At 34.4% G+C, this 23150-nt stretch overlaps 1 protein-coding gene across 1 annotated transcript in view; it reads right to left on the bottom strand.

The window, feature by feature from the left end:
• Nucleotides 1-2821: 2821 nt before the first annotated feature.
• LOC123704647 overlaps nucleotides 2822-23150 on the bottom strand; it is a 36524-nt gene continuing 16195 nt past the window's right edge. Inside the window, exons 2-9 of the mRNA XM_045653053.1 lie at nucleotides 12342-12890; nucleotides 9793-10649; nucleotides 8637-8764; nucleotides 7407-7540; nucleotides 6312-6447; nucleotides 4987-5093; nucleotides 3574-3707; nucleotides 2822-2954 (exon numbers count right to left, since the gene is read on the bottom strand). Coding sequence (XP_045509009.1) covers nucleotides 2855-2954; nucleotides 3574-3707; nucleotides 4987-5093; nucleotides 6312-6447; nucleotides 7407-7540; nucleotides 8637-8764; nucleotides 9793-10649; nucleotides 12342-12863 — 2118 coding nt within the window. The 5' untranslated portion in view covers nucleotides 12864-12890 and the 3' untranslated portion in view covers nucleotides 2822-2854. The remainder of the gene's footprint in view (nucleotides 2955-3573; nucleotides 3708-4986; nucleotides 5094-6311; nucleotides 6448-7406; nucleotides 7541-8636; nucleotides 8765-9792; nucleotides 10650-12341; nucleotides 12891-23150) is intronic.

The raw sequence follows: 23150 nt of genomic DNA, 5'->3' as shown, positions 1-23150 counted from the left end.
GGATGCCTAACCAACTCAGCCACTCGTGACCCGCCTGAGCAATCGAATTTATTCTATCCTTTCAGTTTTATGTGTCTTAAGGGACACACCGCGCGCCATCTATTGAGATGATTTAACAACCATTTCAACCAATATGAAGCACTTTTCAGTGAATACAATATTGTAACGATGGAACACGACCTTTTCTTGAATTTATATTTTTTGGTTTTTATGGCATTCAAATGCTTTATAAATATAAATTTATAAATTTATAAATTTATAAATGCTTTATAAATATAAATTTATAAATTTATAAATTTATAAATTTATATTTATAAAGCATTTGAATGCCATAAAAACCAAAAAATATAAATTCAAGAAAAGGTCGTGTTCCATCGTTACAATATTGTATTCACTGAAAAGTGCTTCATATTGGTTGAAATGGTTGTTAAATCATCTCAATAGATGGCGCGCGGTGTGTCCCTTAAGACACATAAAACTGAAAGGATAGAATAAATTCGATTGCTCAGGCGGGTCACGAGTGGCTGAGTTGGTTAGGCATCCGCCCCGGAATGGCGCGAAGGATGCGGGTTCAAGTCCCGCCTCGTGATCGAATTTTTTCTATTCTTTATAAATTTATATTTATAAAGCATTTGAATGCCATAAAAACCAAAAAATATAAATTCAAGAAAAGGTCGTGTTCCATCGTTACAATATTGTATTCACTGAAAAGTGCTTCATATTGGTTGAAATGGTTGTTAAATCATCTCAATAGATGGCGCGCGGTGTGTCCCTTAAGACACATAAAACTGAAAGGATAGAATAAATTCGATTGCTCAGGCGGGTCACGAGTGGCTGAGTTGGTTAGGCATCCGCCCCGGAATGGCGCGAAGGATGCGGGTTCAAGTCCCGCCTCGTGATCGAATTTTTTCTATTCTTTATAAATTTATATTTATAAAGCATTTGAATGCCATAAAAACCAAAAAATATAAATTCAAGAAAAGGTCGTGTTCCATCGTTACAATATTGTATTCACTGAAAAGTGCTTCATATTGGTTGAAATGGTTGTTAAATCATCTCAATAGATGGCGCGCGGTGTGTCCCTTAAGACACATAAAACTGAAAGGATAGAATAAATTCGATTGCTCAGGCGGGTCACGAGTGGCTGAGTTGGTTAGGCATCCGCCCCGGAATGGCGCGAAGGATGCGGGTTCAAGTCCCGCCTCGTGATCGAATTTTTTCTATTCTTTATAAATTTATATTTATAAAGCATTTGAATGCCATAAAAACCAAAAAATATAAATTCAAGAAAAGGTCGTGTTCCATCGTTACAATATTGTATTCACTGAAAAGTGCTTCATATTGGTTGAAATGGTTGTTAAATCATCTCAATAGATGGCGCGCGGTGTGTCCCTTAAGACACATAAAACTGAAAGGATAGAATAAATTCGATTGCTCAGGCGGGTCACGAGTGGCTGAGTTGGTTAGGCATCCGCCCCGGAATGGCGCGAAGGATGCGGGTTCAAGTCCCGCCTCGTGATCGAATTTTTTCTATTCTTTATAAATTTATATTTATAAAGCATTTGAATGCCATAAAAACCAAAAAATATAAATTGATGATGGATTTTCATTATATTTGTCAAAAAGAAAAAATGTGCGGTTTTATGAAACCACGGTAAAAGTGAAACTTTTTTTTCACACTATAGACATTTAACTAAAAATTATCGTATTTGTACGATAATTATCTTACGTATCGTGCGTCACGCGACATGCGCTACACAGACCAAAAAGTTTGAGACGATGTAATAAAAGTTTCACTTTAAAATGTCTCTAACTTTGTGCTACCAATACTATATTTTTTACAAAAAAAATATTAAAAAAATCCATCAGAAACTTTAAAACCTTTATTTCAGATCAAAAAACCTAACTAGAGATCATAGTTTAAAAAAACACAACCGACTACGCAAAAAAAGAATCAATTTTAACTTCATTAAAAGTTTTTAAAAAATATTGCAGGTACCTAAATGTACTTATATTTTAAAATATCTAAAAAACTAACCATACTACTTACTATAATATATTTATTTATGAAAAATGATTAAAAATTATTTTTATTAAGAGCACTTATGGTATATGTATCAAAAATTTTAAAATGAATTTTTTCTGACTAAATCTCATTATTGTAGAAATATGAAGGATAAATTAAAAAAAAAAAAAATACAAATTTAGACGAAAACTATTGAATAGATTTAGATGAAACTAAAATAATAGATAGATACGTTGTACGTGTGATACGATTGTAATTACTAATTTTAAATTGAAAATTATTAGAACTTTTATTTATTTCTTCTTAAAATAACAAAATTCTTCCTATAAACAATTAAAAAAGGGACATATTAAAAATATATATATGTATTTGTGCATACCTAAATATATTTTCGAAAACTACCCTCATATTTTCTTTTTAATATGTCATAATATAAACATTAGAGTAACTTCATTTCGTACTTTAATACTAATCTTTAAAAAGCTTTTACAAAAATATTTTCTATTAATCTCTTTATTATTCAATTTGTTTTTCGATAAACAAATGAAATATTAAAAAAATACAATGTCATTCATATTCATCAAAATAAAAACTAACAATCCAATTTCAAAATATAATGCATTAATATTTTACATTCCAAATTTAAAATTCCATTCGAATTCCATATTTCAAATTATACATTCAAAAAAAGAAACTTTCGAATCTATTCCAAATTCAAACATCTTTCGAATTCCACAAAAATTGTGCGTTCTTTATCAAACCGTTCGAAATTCAAATTTCGAATTAAACGTTCCATTCCATGTTCAAACATTTATTTATTTAACACATTTAACGGCATTTCTTGAGGAATTCCAACACTTCGATCGGAAAGTTTTGTCTTGTCGACGATTTGCTCGCAGACCTGGCGTATTCTAGTGGAGTTACCGAGCTGTAAAATAAATACAATTTAATATAAATATAATTTAAAAAAAAAATGTGTGGGTGTACTAGTGTACACACGTAAGAAGTGAAACTTTATTATGACCTTGTTTTTCAAAAAATAATTTACTACATGCAACTTTACAGAAATACGTCGAATCACGCGTGGTAGGGATAAGAAAAAATGACGCGTAACGGAAAAATGTCACGCGTAACGAAAAAATGTTACACTAAATTTTTTTCACAAAAAAGTTTCACTTCAAATATATAAAATAAAGTCAAATTGATTGTTGCACCGAAATTGTGGGTCAAAATTTCACGACAATCGGTCCAGCCGTTTCGTAGGACCTTACTTGATACGAAATTTTATATTATATTAGCTTTCCACCCGCAGCTTCGCCAGCGCAGTCAAAGAAAAACCCGCATAGTTTCCGTTCCCGTGGGATTTCCGGGATTGCGTTATATTCCCGGGATAAAAAGTAGCTTATGTCCTTTCTCGGGTATCAAAATATCTCCATACCAAATTTCATGCAAATTGGTTCAGTAGTTAAGGCGTGATTGAGTAAAAGACAGACAGACAGAGTCACTTTCGCATTTATAATATTAGTATGGATTTAATCATGTATTACCTTCTATTTTGCACATGTGCAAGTTTCTTCCACAGTTTTCGATCGATGTTCTTAAATATGACCATAATGAGACGAAGGTCACAATTCGCTGAATTTACAGCCAAATGTAGTGCTGTTTCACCACCTTTTATATCCTGAAAAAAATAAATAAAAACATTAATCACTACATAGTATAAAACAAAGTCGCTTTCTCTGTCCCTATGTCCCCTTGTATGCTTAAATCTTTAAAACTACGCAACGGATTTTGATGTGGTTTTTTTTAATAGATAGAGTGATTCAAGAGGAAGGTTTTAGTATATAATTTATTAGGTTTTAGACAAAGCGGGCGAAGCCGCCGGCAGAAAGCTAGTAAGAAATAAAAGAGAAGGTTTGAGTTAACGGGCAGAAGCAAGTTATCACTGTATATTCCGGAAACGGATTTGTTGTTTAAGATGACATATGTAGTTGAATTTTTAGTTGTCTGAGATAGAACGTAATAAAAAAATTTGACAAAAATGGCAATGTTTATCTTTTAAACCTTTATCTATAATATAAAAATGCATCGCCAAATGTGTCGGTATGCGCATAACTCGAGAACGGCTGAACCGTTTTCGTTAATTCTTTTTATATAATACTAGCTGCTCCGCGCGGTTTCACCCCCGTGGCTCCACTCCTGTTGGTCGTAGCGTGATGTTATATAGCCTATAGCCTTCCTCGATAAATGGGCTATCTAACACCGAAATAATTTTTCAAATCGGACCAGTAGTTCCCGAGATTAGCGCGTTCAAACAAACAAACAAACTCTTCAGTTTTATAATATTAGTATAGATTCCTTGAGCATGGATCTTTTGTAGAGAAACCGTAAACATGTATCACGGGCGGAGCGTTAAATAAAAAATAATACGTATGTCACTCGGGGACTGGGGCGGTTGCGCTATTGCATGCTATGCCTTCAAGCCACACCTCCGCCCGTCCCCGTGGGGAGCGTGAGGTTTTTTCGTTACGGAATTTCTCGATTCAGGCCCGCGATAGAAGCTATGCAATAGCTTAATAATTGTCATATTTTCAAATTAACTTAATTGTGTTTGATTCACTGTGCCGTCTATACCAATAATTTTGGCAAAGATCTAATTAATATACATATAAATTATTGTTCGAAAATAACTTGAGATGCCACATACAAAACTGAAAAATAGTTAAAAATTAAGTATTTATCATAATTAACATATTAGGTACTAGCGGTCCGCCCCGGCTTCGCCCGTAATATGTACATATTTCGCAATAAAAGGTAGCCTATGTCCTTTCTCGGGTATCAAAATATCTCCATATCAAATTTCATGCAAATTGGTTCAGTAGTTTAGACGTAATTGAGTAACATAACAGACAGACAGACAGAGTTACTTTCGCATTTATAATATTAGTATAGATATTTACCTCACGCCACAAATCCACACCAGCGTGTTCTAAGAGCACGTGTGTGATGTGAATTCTTGGTGATTTCACGCTATGTGTACTGCAAGCTACGTGTAATGCTGTGTATCCTGAAAAATATATATAAAAATATATATGTTACAGTCAAAACCCTGAACCAGTCAATAACGTTATTGACCGGTAAAATCAGTTAATAAGGATATTGACTAAGGGCGTCGGTTAATATCCTTATTAACTGATTTTATCTGATTAAACCAGTTAATAACGTTATTGACTAAGGGCATCGGTCAATATCCTTATTAACTGATTTTAAGTCGAGACATCTAGTCAATATAGGTTTTAACCGACGTGCCCAGTCAAAACTCATAAAAAGTAATCTATAATTATATATAATTATATTAAAAACACGATTTTATAACATGCATATAATTTAAATAAAAAAAATGTGTGCGTGTACTAGTGTACACACGTAAGAAGTGAAACTTCTTTATGACCTTATTTTGCAAAAAATAATTTACCATATTATGCAACTTTACAGAAATAAACACGCGTGGTAGGGATAAGAAAAAGATGGCGCGTAACGGAAAAATGTTACACTACATTTTTCTCCAACCCCGATAAAGAAGTTTCACACGATTTAATAAGATGAATATAATATAAATAAAAATCTATTTAGTATGATGTAGATAAGACATTATTGTATTGTCACCGATCCTTGATAAGTGTACAAAGTTTGAATTAAATCTGTCTGGTAAAAGTGAATCAAAATGGAGTTAAAAGGACAGATACATGATTTTTCAAAATTTATTTTGATGGAAAAAAAAGCTAGATTATAATTTATAACAGACCCACGAAAAATCTTAAAATATCTACTTAACCAAACCTATATATTATCGTTATCAAATCAAATCTATCACACATCTCCCCTGTCCCATCCTCCCAACTGCCCATCTTACCTCTCCCATCCTCCCCACCTCCTATCACCCATCATCCTCATCTCCCCACTACCCATGGAAGAGATCACTGTTTAGTGATAAGGCCCGCCCTCTGTGCTAGTCTAGCTATAAGTTTTAGTTTGTATTATTAACGTAATACAAACGTAAGTAATTTGTATTATTAACTAGCATAGAACAGTGTAATAAATAAATATAAAAAATCCTCCTCTTTCCCCATCTCCCCTCTACCCTCACCCATCCTCCCACCTCCCCATCTCCTCTCAACCATTCTCCCATCTCCCCTCCTCCACACCTCACCACTTTCCATCTCCCCTCCTCATCCTCCCCTCAACCATCCTCCCTCACTCCCCACCTCCCCTCTCCCATACTCACCATCAGCATTAGCATGGTGCAAAGCGAACAATGGTACGTCCCCACTGTGCTTCGACACAAGCTCGTATAGAGACAGCGCAAATGTGTCCCCACCACGAGCGCAAGCGATTATTAGATTGTCACCAAGAGCGTCGACCTAGCGGAAAAAAAGAGCTAATTAAGAATAAAAAAAAAAAGGAAACGAAATCAGGAAAAGAAAAACATAATAAGAGTTTTAATTCAACACTCATTAACATAATATAAAAGGCAGTTAAAGAATGGTAGCAGTGAAAACTCAAAGCCTGATTTCTTATATTTTAACAGAATGTTCAATACATAGATAGAACTTCAAACTCAAACATTTATTTATTCAAATCTTCTAGAAGCACGTGTTTGACTTGTCATAACATATGTTAACATTTACCACCGATTCGGAAAGCAGTATCACTCCATTATAAATGCTACTATTTTTAATTTATAAAACTAAGTTGGTATAGACATTTTTATTATTTTGGACTGTGAAATTGCTTTCATTAAATTTCGCTTGATTAATTGTTTGTGAAATCACATACTGTCGGATAAAACATTCATTCAAATTTACACCTTATTTCATGACAGTAATGTTCAATATCTATTGTATGTCTTTTTAGAAAACTCTGCCTATAATGCATAGGCAGAGTTTTGACTCGGACAATTTTTAATTGTAATTATGAGTTGTATGTAGTTGTTTATGAATACTTATAATAATATGATAAAGCTGAAGAGTTTGTTTGTTTGAATGCGCTCATCTCAGGAACTACTGGTCCGATTGAAGGTATTAGATAGTCCATTTATCGAGGAAGGCTATAGGCTATATATCATCACGCTAACACCAACAGGAGCGGAGCAATACGGGTAAAACCGCACAGCACAGCTAGAATATTATATTATTAACCAGCTTACCGCCCGCGGCGAAGCCGCGGGCGGTAAATTATACTAAAACCTTCCTCTTGAATCACTCTATCTATTAAAAAAAACCACATCAAAATCCGTTGCGTAGTTTTAAAGATTTAAGCATACAAAGGGACATGGGACAGAGAAAGCGACTTTGTTTTATACTATGTAGTGATAACTAACCTCAGTAAACAGGCATTCCCCTGCAGGTTTGTACGTATCTTCTCTAGTAACTGTTCGTATGCATTGCACCAAATATCTTGTGATAAGCGGTCTGCTGGGACAACGTAGTACGGCTGCTTTTAGTAGATTTAGACCTGGAAATTAATATTATTTGGTAAGTTTTTTGTAAAAAGGACACAACAAGTGATAACTGCGTTAAAAACAACCGACTTCAAACTTGCACTTGCAACATTTACAAATACAGACAAAAATGCTCATAAAATAAAAACTACTGGGCCTATCCGAATAAAAATTTTATGGGACCAATTCGACACCATCCCGCATCGAACAAAAAAGAATCACGTAAATCGGTTCAGAAACCTCGGAGTAATCGGTGTACATACATAAAAAAAAGCATACCGGCCGAATTGAAAAGTTCCTCCTTCTTTTGAAGTCGGTTAAAAAAATGATGTCTTACCACAAAAAAAATTAGACAGTAACTTTTAACGCGGGTTCTCTTTAATCTGGTTTTGTCGTATTTCACATAAACAACGATTAAAGTGACAGATCCCTGGTTTAAAGTTAGACTGTGTTTAAATTGTTTTGTAATAATACCAATGGAGTTTATATAAATAATAAAAGGTAGCCTAGGTTCTTTCTCAGGGTCTAAAGATAGTCTGTGCCAAATTTCATCAAAATCGGTCCAGTAGTTTATGCGTGAAAACCATACATACATACATACAAACCTTTCCTCTTTATAATATTAGTATAGAAGTATAGATATAGTATCAAATTAGAATTATTTATTTCACTTCGCTTGAATTTACATATTTTTTCCAAACGCTTTTGAAAATAGCTAAGAATGTTACGTTAGCAAGTAACAAAACGACTAAACGAATGGTAAAAAGAATATACTATAAGATATTACTTGTAAAATTACAACTCAATAGGCAAAAATTTTTATAATGTAAGGGACTTTTTGGGTGATAAATATAAATATTGACATGCATAATAATAAATAGACAATTGAACTAAACTATAATAATAAATGTTTATATAATATTTTTTTTACTGATTATGCGGAGCTGTAAAACTATGTTTGCATGCCAGTGTGACTGGCGAATGTGCTGTACTTTCCTTATTGTAATAACTTGTAAACCACATTTGAGCAAATAAAGATATTTATTTATTTATTTAAAAACTGAGAATAAAAGATCAAAGTATCAGTGAAAATAAATAAAAAAAACTTACCAAACTCTCCGATAAACAATTCCTTTTTTAGAGCCAGCACTTTCTCACAGATTAAGCTGAACAGAGCCAACTGTAAATCTTCATCCGTGTTGCCGTTTGTTAGACTTGCTATTATGTGTTGCAATACTCTGAAAAATATAAAAGTTACATATAGAGAATATGTTTTGAAAACAATAAAAATTTATTGGGCGGCCTTATAGCTTAGAAGTGATCTCTTTCAGGCAACCATTGTTAAAGGTATAGTTTGATATGATCCTTTAAGAATTATGCACCATGTTATAATCTAGGTTTTTGTCAAATCGGTTCAGTAGTTTTGTGTAATAGAACAATGAAATTTATTTATTTAATAATCACTACAAAGTAGCTTTCTCTGTCCCTATGTATGCTTAAATCTTTAAAACTACGCAACGGATTTTGATGCGGTTTTTTCTAATAGACAGAGTGATTTAAGAACAAGGTTTTAGTATATAATTTATTAGGTTTTAGACGAAGCGGGCGAAGCCGCAGGCGGTAAGCTAGTATATAATATGACAGTTATAATGATGATGGTGATGATTATTTGCAATATAATGTGTTACTGTGCTAAAAAATATAGGAAAAAAGTCAACGTTTTCCTTATATCAGGCGTCTCGAAGCAATTTGCATTTTAACGAGATCTCTATATATGTATATCGGCAGTCAGTATGTATATTGTATATCCAATAATCTTTAAATTTTTCCTTAGTCTTAGCGTATATAAATAAAAATATTGGAGTGTCTGTTTGCAATGTTAAAAATGATACTAATTTACCCTCGCTACTAGATGTAGTAGCGAGTAAACCCCCAAAAATAAGAACATTTTTTTATATTATTTTTATTAAAGAAAGTGTGAATTTTCTTCCTACCATCTCTTTCTTTTAAAATGTATTTCAGAATGAACATTGAACACACACATATGAGTATATTATGTAAAATTGCATCTTTTCTTATCTATGCAAATCATTTGTCCAAGAAGCTTATATCTAATACACTGGAGATTGCACTATGCACGTTGACTTGTCACGGGAAGGTATGACCTTGAATGACGCCTGGTTGTTTTTTGTCCCTTTCACACCTAACTTGGCAAGTTGGTGGAAGCCGCGGGCGGTAAGCTAGTATTTGTATAGATAGAACTTACCCGTACGCTTTCCCGAGATCCAAACAGGCAACCTTTTGACAAATCATCTTCCTATGTTCTAGCTTCAACTTATTCAAGTGCCCTTGAAACAATTCTTTACAAGTTTTCCTATTCGCCTGGCAACACTCCATTTTCGAGAATTCCGCGGCTATATCTTTCTGCATGTCTTTATATTGTTTTAACGTCATAGACGCTTTTTCCCGCGCTTTTTTATCTGTGCTGTCAACGTCATTCTCCGTTTCTAAACTGTCAAGTACGCTTGGATACTCGTACTGAACGTCTTGGTATCTTTCGTAATCACTGTTATACATTGGTGAAGACGTTTCAGGGGAAAGCGTGTAATTACTTGGAGAATGGCTTGGATAGTACGACTGTGAATCCGACATAGGACTTGGTACGTTTTCCGATCTAGGCGGAGTCGGAAAAACGTTCAATGTATCCATTTCATTTCGAATACATTGCGTAAATATTTCCGATGCATCGTATTCTCCAATGATGTTTGCGTTCTCGAACTCCTCGATTGGATTCTCCTCCGGCGGGATTATTGACACTTGGCAGGTGTCAAAAGTGGCCATTATATTATCTGTGGCTTTCGGCGGGAAGTTTGACAGCTGACAGATGTCAGGGTTCACTTGTAACAGCTCTGCGATGAGGTCCTCTTCCGTGGTCTTTTCGTTAATGAACTCTTCAGCCATTTGCCAGTATTTGACCTGTTCCTCTTGCGTGTTTTTGTTGAATTCCCGCACATTTGTGTCGACGAGTTGTAGCGCTTGGTTCAAGAAGGAATTGTCGGCTCTTGTGGTGTTGTTCACGAGCACTTGGCCCCCGGAGAATGTCTGTTTGTTTATTTGGCTGATCTGTAAATAAAAATATTTTACTTAAAAAAAGTTTTATGAAATCATACAATGGGCATACTGTGACAAAGCAGTACTAATTCTAGTGTTGAACTGTGATGGCACTAGACAATCTATATAAAAAGTCTTGTGTGATGGGGTAAGGGGCAGATGAATTATGCATACATCTGTCTCACTGATCGATTTTCTTTAGGGACAAGTAGGTGATCAGCCTCCTGTGTCCTGCCAGACCGAGACATTTTTCTTTCTTCGTCTCGGGAATCGAACCCAGGACCCTTCGGCTCTACGTTCATGCGTCAACCACTGTACCAAGGAGGCAGTACTACCCATACATAGGTATATAACTATTTTTTCCTATACTTGAATTAGTACTGCTATATGACGTCATAGTAACCATCACCTATCTATTACAATGACGTTAGCAATCGTTCAAGAAGCTTTAAAATGAAAGTGCTTAGAAAGTTCACTTATTCAGCCTTATAAATTGTAAGTGTTAGATCTATCAAAGAAAGATCTTTGGTCATATCAGGGTCAATTGTTATTCAATCAATTATGTTTCCTACTAATATTATAAATGCGAAAGTTTGTGCGGATCGATGTATGTATATGTATGTTTGTTACTCTTTCACGCAAATACTACTGAACCGATTACAATGAAATTTAGCACACATATAGAGGGTAACTTGGATTAACACATAGAATAGATTTTATCCCGGAAATCCCACGGGAACGGGAACTATGCGCGTTTTTCTTTGAAAACGCGTGCAAAGCCGCGGGCGGAAAACTAGTTAGTTATAATTTAACGTCTGGTTGATATATTAATGTTATCGTATTAATCTTTTTAATGGTGATCTTTAAAAGATTGTAATAATATTGTAATTTGTTTTTTATTAGTTCCTTTATTGTGCTAATTTTTCATATTTAAAAACATTTAGGCTGGTTGCAGAGCTTGACCGACCGTCAGTGCGTACCGTCGGTCCTGACGATACGCATCAACAATTGTATGACTATGACACTAAGGCTGGTTGCAGAGCTTGACAGACCGTCAGTGCGTACCGTCGGTCCTGACGATACGCATCAACAATTGTATGACTATGACACTAATGCGCATGACAATACGCGTGCGTATGGTCGGTCAAGCTCTGCAACCAGCCTATACTGTACAAAATATGGTACACATAAAGAGTTTAGATTACACATAGAAAGATTTAGATTATTCATGTTTGTCTGCTAGTACAAAATAAGATCCGTGAGAGTTGGTAAAGCCGTGTCGGAGGAGTGTGGTAACTACCTCTAACATAGTGACATGAGAATTTTATATAATACTAGCGGTCCGCCCTGGCTTCGCCCGTGGTACATATTTACATTTTCTCTACATAAGAACCATCATCGTACTTCAAGAAATATAATAAAAAAAAAAAATTATCGAAATCGGTCCACCCGTTCGTGACCAAGGAAAACTGGTTTAATTTTTATAGAAGACTAGAGGTCCGCCCCGGCTTCGCCCGTGGTACATATTTCGCAATAAAAGGTAGCCTATATCCTTTCGCGTATCAAAATATCTCCATAGTTCCATACCAAATTTCATGCAAATTGGTTCAGTAGTTTAGGCGTGATTAAGTAACAGACAGAGTTACTTTCGCATTTATAATAAGTATGGATATAGAGAAGAAAATATACAATAATTATTCTTACCTGTCTAAAATCAGCCTCTCTTGAATACGGATGCGCAGGCGTCACAAATTGATGTTTATTCTGTATCGGAGCCCTCGATATAGCAACAGTCTGTACTTTCTTTTTCTTTTTATCATCTACCTTTGAATCTTTTTCATCATCTGACTCTATTTTTTCTGAATACCCACTGTCGTCTGATTTGTGTGAATCTAATCTAGTACACCTAACATCGTCAATTACTTTGCAAGAGAAGTTTTTGAATTCATCTTCATCATCATCTTTTATCGAAAGTTTGCTTAAGTCTATCTCATCATCTTTCAGTGATAATTTATTTAACAGTTCAGTAACCGGTGTAACAACAATTTCTTTTACTTTCTCTGTTTCCTTTTTATCTCTTTCCGGATCTTTATCTGTTGCTTTGTTCTTTCTCTTGTCTTTTCTATTGAATATCGCTTGGAACGGTTTTTTGAGGATGTCTTTTATGGATTTCTTCTCTTCACCCATGGTTGCTTGTTTGATCGCAGTATGTTTAGCACTTCCCATAGTTTTGATGTCAAGACTCCATCACATCTGAAACGAGGAAAATTAATTAAGGAAAACTATAGATTTGAACATGTTTGGGAGGCGCTAAGGATAATGGTGATTCATCATTAAAAACAAAGAGGATAATATATTTAATGGTCAATCATTTTAATAGATATATTTATAGTCAGTATCAAGTATTCAAAATACTACTTATAAGGATCATATAATTAACTAGCTGCTCCGCGCGGTTTCACCCGCGTGGCTCCTCTCCTGTTGGTCGTAGCGTGATGATTCCTTAACCTTCCTTCCTTCCTTAACCTTCCTCGATAAATGAGCTATCTAACACTGAAAGAATTTTTCAAATCGGATTAGCGCGTTCAAACAAACAAACAAACAACGGTTATACGTGGTTGTTCTTAGCGTGGTGATATATAGCAATTAGCCTTCCTCGATAAAGGGACTATGTAACACCGAAAGAATTTTTCAAATCGGAACAGTAGTTCCTGAGATTAGTTGCCACATGATTAACCTTACGGTTAATGCATTTATTTATTAATTAATAGGAGAACCAAATTTAATAGTAAAATACACATAACGTTTTACTATATACATATATTATAGTGGCAAGAAGATAGAACAGTAATTAACTTATTGACTTTAGACTCGATTTGACCCACTTTAAACGGAGAGATTTAATTCAAACTTTGTACACTTATCAAGGATCGGTAACAATACAATCATTTCATGAGTATATCTTACTAGCTGCTGCGCGCGGTTTCACCCCCGTGGCTCCACCCCTATTGGTCGTAGCGTGATGATATATAGCCTATAGCCTTCCTCGATAAATGGGCTATCTAACACCGAAAGAATTTTTCAAATCGGACCAGTAGTTCCCGAGATTAGCGCGTTCAAACAAACAAACAAACTCTTCAGCTTTAAAATATTAGTATAGATTTAGGGCTGATTTTTCAATCCTTGTTTAAAACTTATTCATCGAATAACGTATTAAACTACCATTTCAAAAATGTATTCTAATTGTCCGTATATGACAGTTTACAGGTTTTTTTCGTGTAATACTTTATTGGACGGATAATAGGCCTTTAAGCAAGTTTTTATCGAGAAAGTTAAATATATTACTGTAAAAGGAATCATTTAGTCAAGTTTTTAAACCTAGTGTCGTTTCGTCAGTCAGTCAATTAAATCAGCTTTCCTATACATTAAGATAACAACAAGGAAATAAGACACAATGCACTTAAAACGGTTACAAAATGGTATACAGATAAAAAAAACAAAACTAAAAATTCAATTACTGTAAAGGCCATCATGTGATCGACAGCTTTCACCATTAGCTGAGTAATTGAATAGAAAATGACATACGAACCAACATTTTAGTTTAACTAGTTGCTGCGCGCGACTTTGTTCATGTATTTTTATGAACTGAGAACTGCAGTGAAATTAGAACTTTTTTATGTTGCAATAGAGGAGCGCTTGGCCACGATCTCGCCTGATGGTAAGCTGAGATGTGGCCTAAGATGGAGCGCGCTTCCCTAGAATGTACATGTTCACTCTCCTCTTGAAGACCTCCATATTGTACTCATCGGGGAACTTATTGAAAAGGTTATTTTGTGAGTGAAAGGGGATATTGAAACTACAGCGGTATCGACTACCGCCGAGGGTAGCCGGTATCCCGATGGGCTGTTCGCTACCGTACTCGGATCGGTACGCGATTAGAGTCTCTATAATATACTACGTACGAGATTTAATCGCGTGCCATCGTGATACCGCTACCACGGCGCGCGGTAGCGGATACCGCTTTAGTTTGAATAGGCCTTTATAAATAATACTTAATTTAAAATTTTAATTTTTAGTTAAAAAAAGACGTCTGGCACTCGAGGACTGCCGCGGTAAAGCTATTGCATAATGCATAGCATGCCTTCAATTAAGCCACACCTCCGTGCCCGTCAGAGTGGGGAGCGTGAGGTTTTTTCGTTACGGAATTTGTCGATTCAGTCCCCGCGCTCAAGGATAGAAGTATGCAATAGCTTAATAATCGGTATACGGTAATAAGGATTTTTTAAAATTCATATTTCATGTACCTACGTATCGAAAAATATTTTCTTGTACCTTTAATGAAATTGGTATTATAAATAAATAAATAAATAAACGTTTATTGTCAACATAACACAAATACACCAGAGCATGAGATTTTACACAATATAAATACACACACACATAATATACACACATTAAATTTATCATCAATAAGTAAGTAAGGTACTGGGCATTTTCATGTTGACAAAAGGGACCAATTCAGTATTCGGCACGAATGATAATAAAACCATTCGTGCCACTGATTTTCAGTGGCATGAATGGTTTACTTGTAGTGCAGTATTACTTGCATTGTCTCAAAAACAAAAGTATTTATATAAGGTGATGAAAATACTCCTGGCATCCAACCAAGTAAGTTAATCTTTCCTTCTATATTTATTACCTACCTACTTGGTGTTATAAAGAGTGAATGTATTACAATTTCTGTAATGTTTTTAACCGATTGCGCCAGAAACAGTGCAATTTCATAATTTACTAGCTGTGCCCCGGTTTCACCCGAATTGCTCCGCTCTTGTTGGTCTTAGCGTGTTCATATATAGCCTATAGCCTTCCTCGATGAATGGGCTATCTAACACTGAAATAATTTTTCAAATCGGACCAGTAGTTCCTGAGATTAGCGTGTTCAAACAAACAAACTCTTCAGCTTATTAGTATAGATTGGTATAAATTGAGAATATTCCTAGCAACCAACCAAGTAAGTTAATCTTCTTTCCTTTTATTTATTTCTTGGTGTTATAAAGACTAAGAATTTCTGTTATTTTTTTTTAACCAACTGCGCGATAAACAGTACAATTTCATAATTAATTACAATCTGGTTTGAATAAGATTGGATGTTTTGTATTTCATGTATGAATCTAGAGATCAAAATAAAACATTTATTTATTTATTTTTAGTTAGTTCGATTCTGGGTCGCTATTGAATTTTCGAATATCTTTCAATGCAATTCTATTTCTTTTTTAAAATAAAGGCATGTTTCCTTTCCATCTTCAGTATTTCCAGTACTTTCCCTCCAGGGCCCATTGCCACACTGTATATCTTTCCACCATCTAATAATTCACTAATTTAATTTATCCAAACAAACAAACGAAATCATAACTCCCTTATATTATCATATAAAATATATATATATGTATGTCTTCCTATAATATAAACTGCTGGCCTCATTAAGTATGGTCTCGATCAAGGACACTTATGTAGTCATACTCTATTTATAGCACAGTACTTATCAGGGGAGTGGCTAACCGCTAACCAGGCGTAACTATGATTATTGTCCCGCGAACTTTGAATTGAACTGTGTCCCGCGGTTTCATCCGCATTACTTCTTCGATAAATATACTATCGAACAGTGAAATAGTTTTTCAAATCGGACCATTAGTTCCTGAGATAAGCGCTTTCAAGCAAACAAACTCTAGCTAAAACTAGCTTCTGCCATACATATTATAAAGTAAAGATTATATTATGATTAATATTAATGTAATATTATGTAAAACTAAATCCCTAATAAATTATTATAAATGCTTATCGAGGAGGCTATAGGCTATAACATCATCACGCTAAGACCAATAGGAGCGGAGTAATGCGGGTAAAACCGCACGGCACAGGTCGTTCATAATAATAGCATAGATTTATATGCTTTACGCTTTCACGTAAAACCACTTAACCGATTTCGATAAAACTTGATTCACAGAAAGCACAAAGTGTGGGAAAAAATGTAGGCGTAGTTTTTTTGCAAAAATAATACTTTTACTATCACAATTTTGTTTTTGTCAGATGTGTTCCAACGCGATACGTGTATGGGAGTGAGAGGTGATTTCATGATTGCATGCATGTTTTTTGTTGTTGGGTCAAAGCTGCCCATTGTGAAGAGAGCCTATTAGATAATAATTTGCAAGTCAATAGCCTGCATCGGACAAAGTTAGATAAAAAGTATAGACAGTAACAAAAAATGCACATTTTTAACTGACCTCAAAAAAGGAGGCTCTCAATTTGATTTCTTTTTTGTGTCTGTTAGCTCAGAACGTAAGACTGGGTAAACCGATTTTAATTTAATTTTTTATAATGTGGTCTATTTAAAAGTTATCTAGTTCTGACACTGATGATAATTTGATAATTATTAAATAATAATGTTAACCTCTATGACCTAGATCTGTCAAAGTTTGATAAAAAAGTACTGACAGTAACCAAAAATTGCATTATGCATAGTTCTCATTTTGTTTTTTGCCTCCTTTATATGGTTTCAAATTTTCTGAAAACTAAAGTTTTTTTAATTACTTCTTTCAGTGTAAAATTGAAAATAAACGGGTTACGAATAATCAAAATTGAAATTTTGATTTTTTAAATTCAAGATGGCCAATGTTGTCAACTTCAATGCTGACGCCATGGCAGTTCTGAACGATTTAAGTAATAAACTTAAAATGTATTCGTTAAACAAATAAAATATAGGTACAATACATACATATGACCGGTTGGCTTGGTTGGTAGTGGCCCTGCCTTCCAAGCCAGAGGTCGTGGGTTCGATTCTCACCCGGGGCAAATATTTGTGTGATGAACATAGATGTTTGCTCTGTATCTGGGTGTTAATTATCTATTTAAGTATTTAAAATTATATATGTATGTTTATCAGCCATCTGGTAATAACACAAGCGAAAAGCTTAGTATGGGATCAGATCGTGCCGTGTGTGAAAAATGTCCTAAAATATTTATTTATTTATATCTAAATATATAAAATCAACATTATAAAAAAATAAATTAGTAGTTGAAAGGAAGGAATAATTTAAATCTCATTTCATATAAAGTTTTTAAACCGAAGCAACTAGCCTACTGAAGAAAAAATATTACGTAATCTATCAAACGGTCTCATAATTGGCGAATCAAAATGTGATCAGCCGTAACGGTCATTGACTTTATTGGCGCGTGGGTTAAATATACAGAAAAATAATTTAAGCGTATTTTATATATTAAATGTACAGCTTTTTTAATTTCAAGAAAATTTTGAACAATATACGTAACAGATTAAAAATTAATCGTTAATTGTCCAGCTAATCTCCGTAACAGCTGGACCCAGTTTGATGGGACTTTTACTCTGATGGGGCTTTAGTATAGCTGAGCTGTTTATCTGGATTAATTTGTAGGTATTGCTAAAGTCTACTTGAGTGAATATTTGTAATCAGTTAATTAGTTCAGTTTATTCATGACAAAGACAAAACGTATATTTTCTCAAACAGTACCTATAAGAAAATTAGAAATATATAATACTAAGTTTCCGCCCGCGTTTTCAAAGAAAAACCCGCATAGTTCCCGTTCCCGTGGGATTTCCGGGATAAACCTATCCTATGTGTTAATCCAAGTTACCCTCTGTATGTGTGCTAAATGACATTGTAATCAGTTCAGTAGTATTTGCGTGAAAGAGTAACAAACACACACACATCCTCACAAACTTTCGCATTTATAATATTACTAGCTAACCGCCCGCGGCTTCGCCCGCTTTGTCTAAAACCTAATAAATTATATACTAAAACCTTCCCCTTGAATCACTCTATCTATTTAAAAAATAGCATCAAAATCCGTTGCGTAGTTTTAAAGATTTAAGCATACAAAGGGACATAGGGACATAGGGACAGAGAAAGCGACTTTGTTTTATACTACGTAGTGAAGTTTAGCAGGATAGGATGTATCAATAGTAGTATTGGACGATTCTAAAAGCGCTTCTTAAAGAAGTCTAGTTGAATAAATAAATGTGAGTTTGAGTTCATTTAGCTAATAAAACTGTATAGGCGGTGTTATTAATGTGACCTTGATGTTCTCATTCAGTATTAGAATTAATCGATTCTAACAAAATATTAACGCATAATAAAAAATAACCTATAAGAAATTTTATCTAAGAACTAATACCTACTAGCTTTCCGCTCGCGGCTTCGCCCGCTGTGTCTAAAACCTAATAAAATGAAATGAAATTATACCTTCTCTTCAATCACTCTCATCAAAATCCGTTGCGCAGTTTCAGAGATTAGGAACATAGGGACACAGAAAGTGACTTTGTTTTATATACTACTAGCTTTCCGCCCGCGGCTTCGCCCGCGTTTTCAAAGAAAAACCCGTTCCCGTAGGATTTCCGGGATAAAACCTATCCTATGTCCTTTCTCGGGTATCAAAATATCTCTATACCAAATTTCATTCCAATTGGTTCAGTAGTTAAGGCGTGATTGAGTAACAGACAGACAGACAGACAGAGTTACTTTCGCATTTATAATATTAGTATGGATGTAGTGATAGTGATGTGTAACTAGACGTGCACCCCGGCTTTGCCTGAAACATTCGTTCGTTCATGCACAAAATTTTACTGAAAATCATCACATGATCCAATGTTGTAATATTCACGATTCTACCTACAAAGGATATACAGACAAACATTCATAGACATTATTTACTTGTATTTATTTGTCGCGAGTATAATACGTTTAGAAATGAAAGATTGCAAAGTGCGAGTCCCGAAACGTCGGGATAATCATATAATGAACTAGCTTTCCGCCTGCGGCTTCGCCCGCATTTTCAAAGAAAAACCCGCATAGTTCCCGTTCCCGTAGGATTTCCGGGATAAAACCTAGCCTATGTTACTCGTGGATAATGTAGCTTTCGAATGGTGAAAGAATTTTTAAAATCGGTCCAGTAGTTTATGAGCCTATTCATTACAATCAAACAAACAAACAAAGTTTTCCTCTTTACAATATTAGTGTAGATAAATCACGTTTAAAATCTGTTGGAATCTTTAATTTCTAGATATTTAGTATTCAAGCGAAGTAGCAGGAAGCAATAGTATATACTACGGCTATAATTTATACACTTCAGTGCAAAAGCGTGCCAATTTTCGTAGGCAATACTAGGAATCGCGAATTTATTTATGTTTTCTTAGAAACATACGAAGCGTATCTCGTAATCTTTCTTTTTAGGTTATTTTTAAGTCGTATCACTACATAGTATAAAACAAAGTCGCTTTCTCTGTCCCTATGTCCCTTTGTATGCTTAAATCTTTAAAACTACGCAACGGATTTTGATGCGGTTTTTTTAATAGTAGAGTGATTTAAAAGGAAGGTTTTGGTATATAATTTATTAGGTTTTAGACAAAGCGGGCGAAGCCGCGCGCGGTAAGCTAGTGAAAAATAAAAACGTCGTTAATGAAATACATATACCTATAAAAACTTATGTTGATATTATTTTATACTAGCGGTCCGCCCCGGCTTCGCCCGTGGTACATGTTTACGTTTTCTCTACATAAGATCCATCCTCGTACTTCAAGAAATATAATAAAAAAAGAATTATCGAAATCGGTTCAGCCGTTCTCGAGTTATGCGCTTACCAACACATTTTGCGATTCATTTTTTATATATAAGATGTAATATTATGGCTGTGGTCGTGTATTTTACAATAAAAAGACACATTTTTTGAATACTGAATGAAATAACCTTTAAAAATGTATTTTTAACAGGTATATTTATTGGGTTAACATCGGATTATAGCATAGGTATAAAAATTAAAAACTTTTTAACAGACAGAAAACAAAAAAGGCACATAAATACCGTACCTTTATAATTTTATATTCATCCAATTAACCATCTATCAAAAACATCCCACTAATCCAATTGATATCTATCACTACACAAAAAACCATCAAAAACACTGCACCCTCCACTCCACACTCCAAAAACACACCAATTCCCTCAAACAAAATTTATTCAACATTAAAACTCCCAAACACAAAATTAATTTAATCCGTCCGTCCGCACCCACGCAACAGCATAACAACAATTAAACTGGGCTTTACATATTGCAATAATATGAGGAAGTTCACACACGCGATAGGCGCGTGCGCATATAGTAGCGGCCATGTTCATGGGAACAATTATCTACACCACCTATTTGTGTACAATTACGAAATTTATTCTTCAGCTTCAGCATGATACAGGGTGTCCCACTATTGGTATACTAAGCGCGAAGGGGGTTGTAGTTTTGCATAAACTGACGTTAAATATAGTTAAACAACAAAATGAAGTAAAAAAAAATCCTATGGTCCTCCATGTTTTCTTCTCCAGCTTCGCGCAGCCAGCATATACGGCTTCGCTAATGTGAGCATTTTGTCTAAGAAAACAATCTTAAACGATAGCTCACGTGTGGGTGGCAAAATAGGGAGGGTTGCTTTTTAGGGATGTAGTTTTAAGAATTTATCTTATTGAAAAAAAATGCTTCTGGAATTTTATAAGTATTTTTTACGTACTCAGCGTATGCAAAACGGTTTACTCCTTTGAGCTTAGTATACCAACGGTGGGGCATCCTGTATAATTCGTATAGAACTATATTATAATCTATATAAGTATAACTTCAAACACGCTTAAACTCATGATATTATTGTATTGTCACCGGTTCTCGATAAGGGTACGTTTCAATTAAATCTGTTCGTTTAAAGTGGGTTAAAATCGAGTCTAAAGGAGTCGGTTACATACAAATATGTCGATTACATAAAAACATAGGTGAAGCTAGTAAAAACGTGTTAAAACGCATCAAAATAAAACCAATACATAGCTTTCCCTAATAAATAAACTATCTAATAGTGAAATAATTTTTCAAATCCGACCCTTGGTTCCTAAGATTAGCGCCTTCAAGCAAACAAACACACATCTATCTTCACAACTTTTCCCTTATTATAATATATATTTTTTTGCCTATTAATTATCTAAATCATTGGGTTTATACTTTATGTCAATTTCTATAAACGGAATGTTTCTTTATTTTTCTCCATCATTGTACTTCACATAAATAATATATATATATGTATTAATATAGATATAGTTATGATATAATTAAACATATTATATATATAGTTAAAGGTCAACATGACCGTTTGTTTACATTTATAAATTACTAGCTTTCTACCCGCGGCATCGCCCGCATAGTTCCCGTTCCCGTGGGATTTCCGGGATAAAACTTATCCTATATCCTTTCTCGGGTATCAAAATATCTCTATACCAAATTTCATGCAATTTGGTTCAGTAGTTAAGGCGTGATTGAGTAACAGACAGACAGACAGAGTTACTTTCGCATTTATAATATTAGTATGGATGTTTATAGAAATTATATTCACTGATAATATTATAAACAAAGAAAGCTGCTTTTTGTAATATATGTAAGAAGTAATTGTATGTATATTTATCCAGTTTAAATCTATACTATAATATTATAAAGCTGAAGAGTTTGTTTGTTTGAACGTGCTAATCTCGGGAACTACTGGTCCGATTTGAAAAATTCTTTCGATGTTAGGTAGATAGCCCATTCATCGAGGAAGGCTATAAATCACTAGCTGCTCCGCGCGGTTTCACCCCCGTGGCTCCACTCCTGTTGCCCGTAGCGTGATGAAATATAGCCTATAACCTTCCTCGATAAATGGGCTATCTAATACCGAAAGAATTTTTCAAATCGGACCAGTAGTTCCCGAGATTAGTGCCTTCAAACAAACAAACAAACAAACAATCAAACTCTTCAGCTTTATAATATTAGTATAGATTACGCTAAGACTAAAAGGAGCGGAGTACTGGAGGTAAAACTAGTTTATAATAAGTCAGCATGTAGGAGTATTTAGAAATATGTAAGTACCTAATCTTAAGCATTTGTAAGAATTACATTTGATATTTTATATTTAATCTTCTAATCTATAAGTACTTGATATTATAGAGAGGTAATATTTGTAAACCTATTTCTATTATGTAACAAAAAAGTAAATAAATAAATAAATATTTCAGGAATCAGGACAATTTTCACACACGGCATGATCTGATCTCATACTAAGCTTTCGCTTGTGTTATGGAAACCAGATGACTGATAAACATACATATAGTTAATATATAATTTTAAATAAATACTTATATAGATAATTAACACCCAGACACATAGCAAACATCTACGTTCATGACACAAATGTTTGCCCTGGGTGGGAATCAAACCCAAGACCTCTGGCTTGAAAGGTAGGACCACTGCCAACCAAGCCAACCAAGTTGTGATATTAATTTCACACTACTTTATATTTCTATAAAACATCATCAAAATCCATACAGCCGTTTGCGAGAAAAAGTCTACTCACCAAATATCGCGTTTGCAAAAGTACTAAGACAAAATATACTACTCGATTAATACAATAATAAAGACACTTTA

This window comes from Colias croceus, chromosome 30, assembly GCF_905220415.1.
Source record: "Colias croceus chromosome 30, ilColCroc2.1".
NCBI classification, from domain to species: Eukaryota; Metazoa; Arthropoda; class Insecta; order Lepidoptera; family Pieridae; genus Colias; species Colias croceus.
The sequence above is the reverse complement of the archived record's forward strand: the minus strand, read 5'-3'. Positions and strand labels throughout refer to the sequence as shown.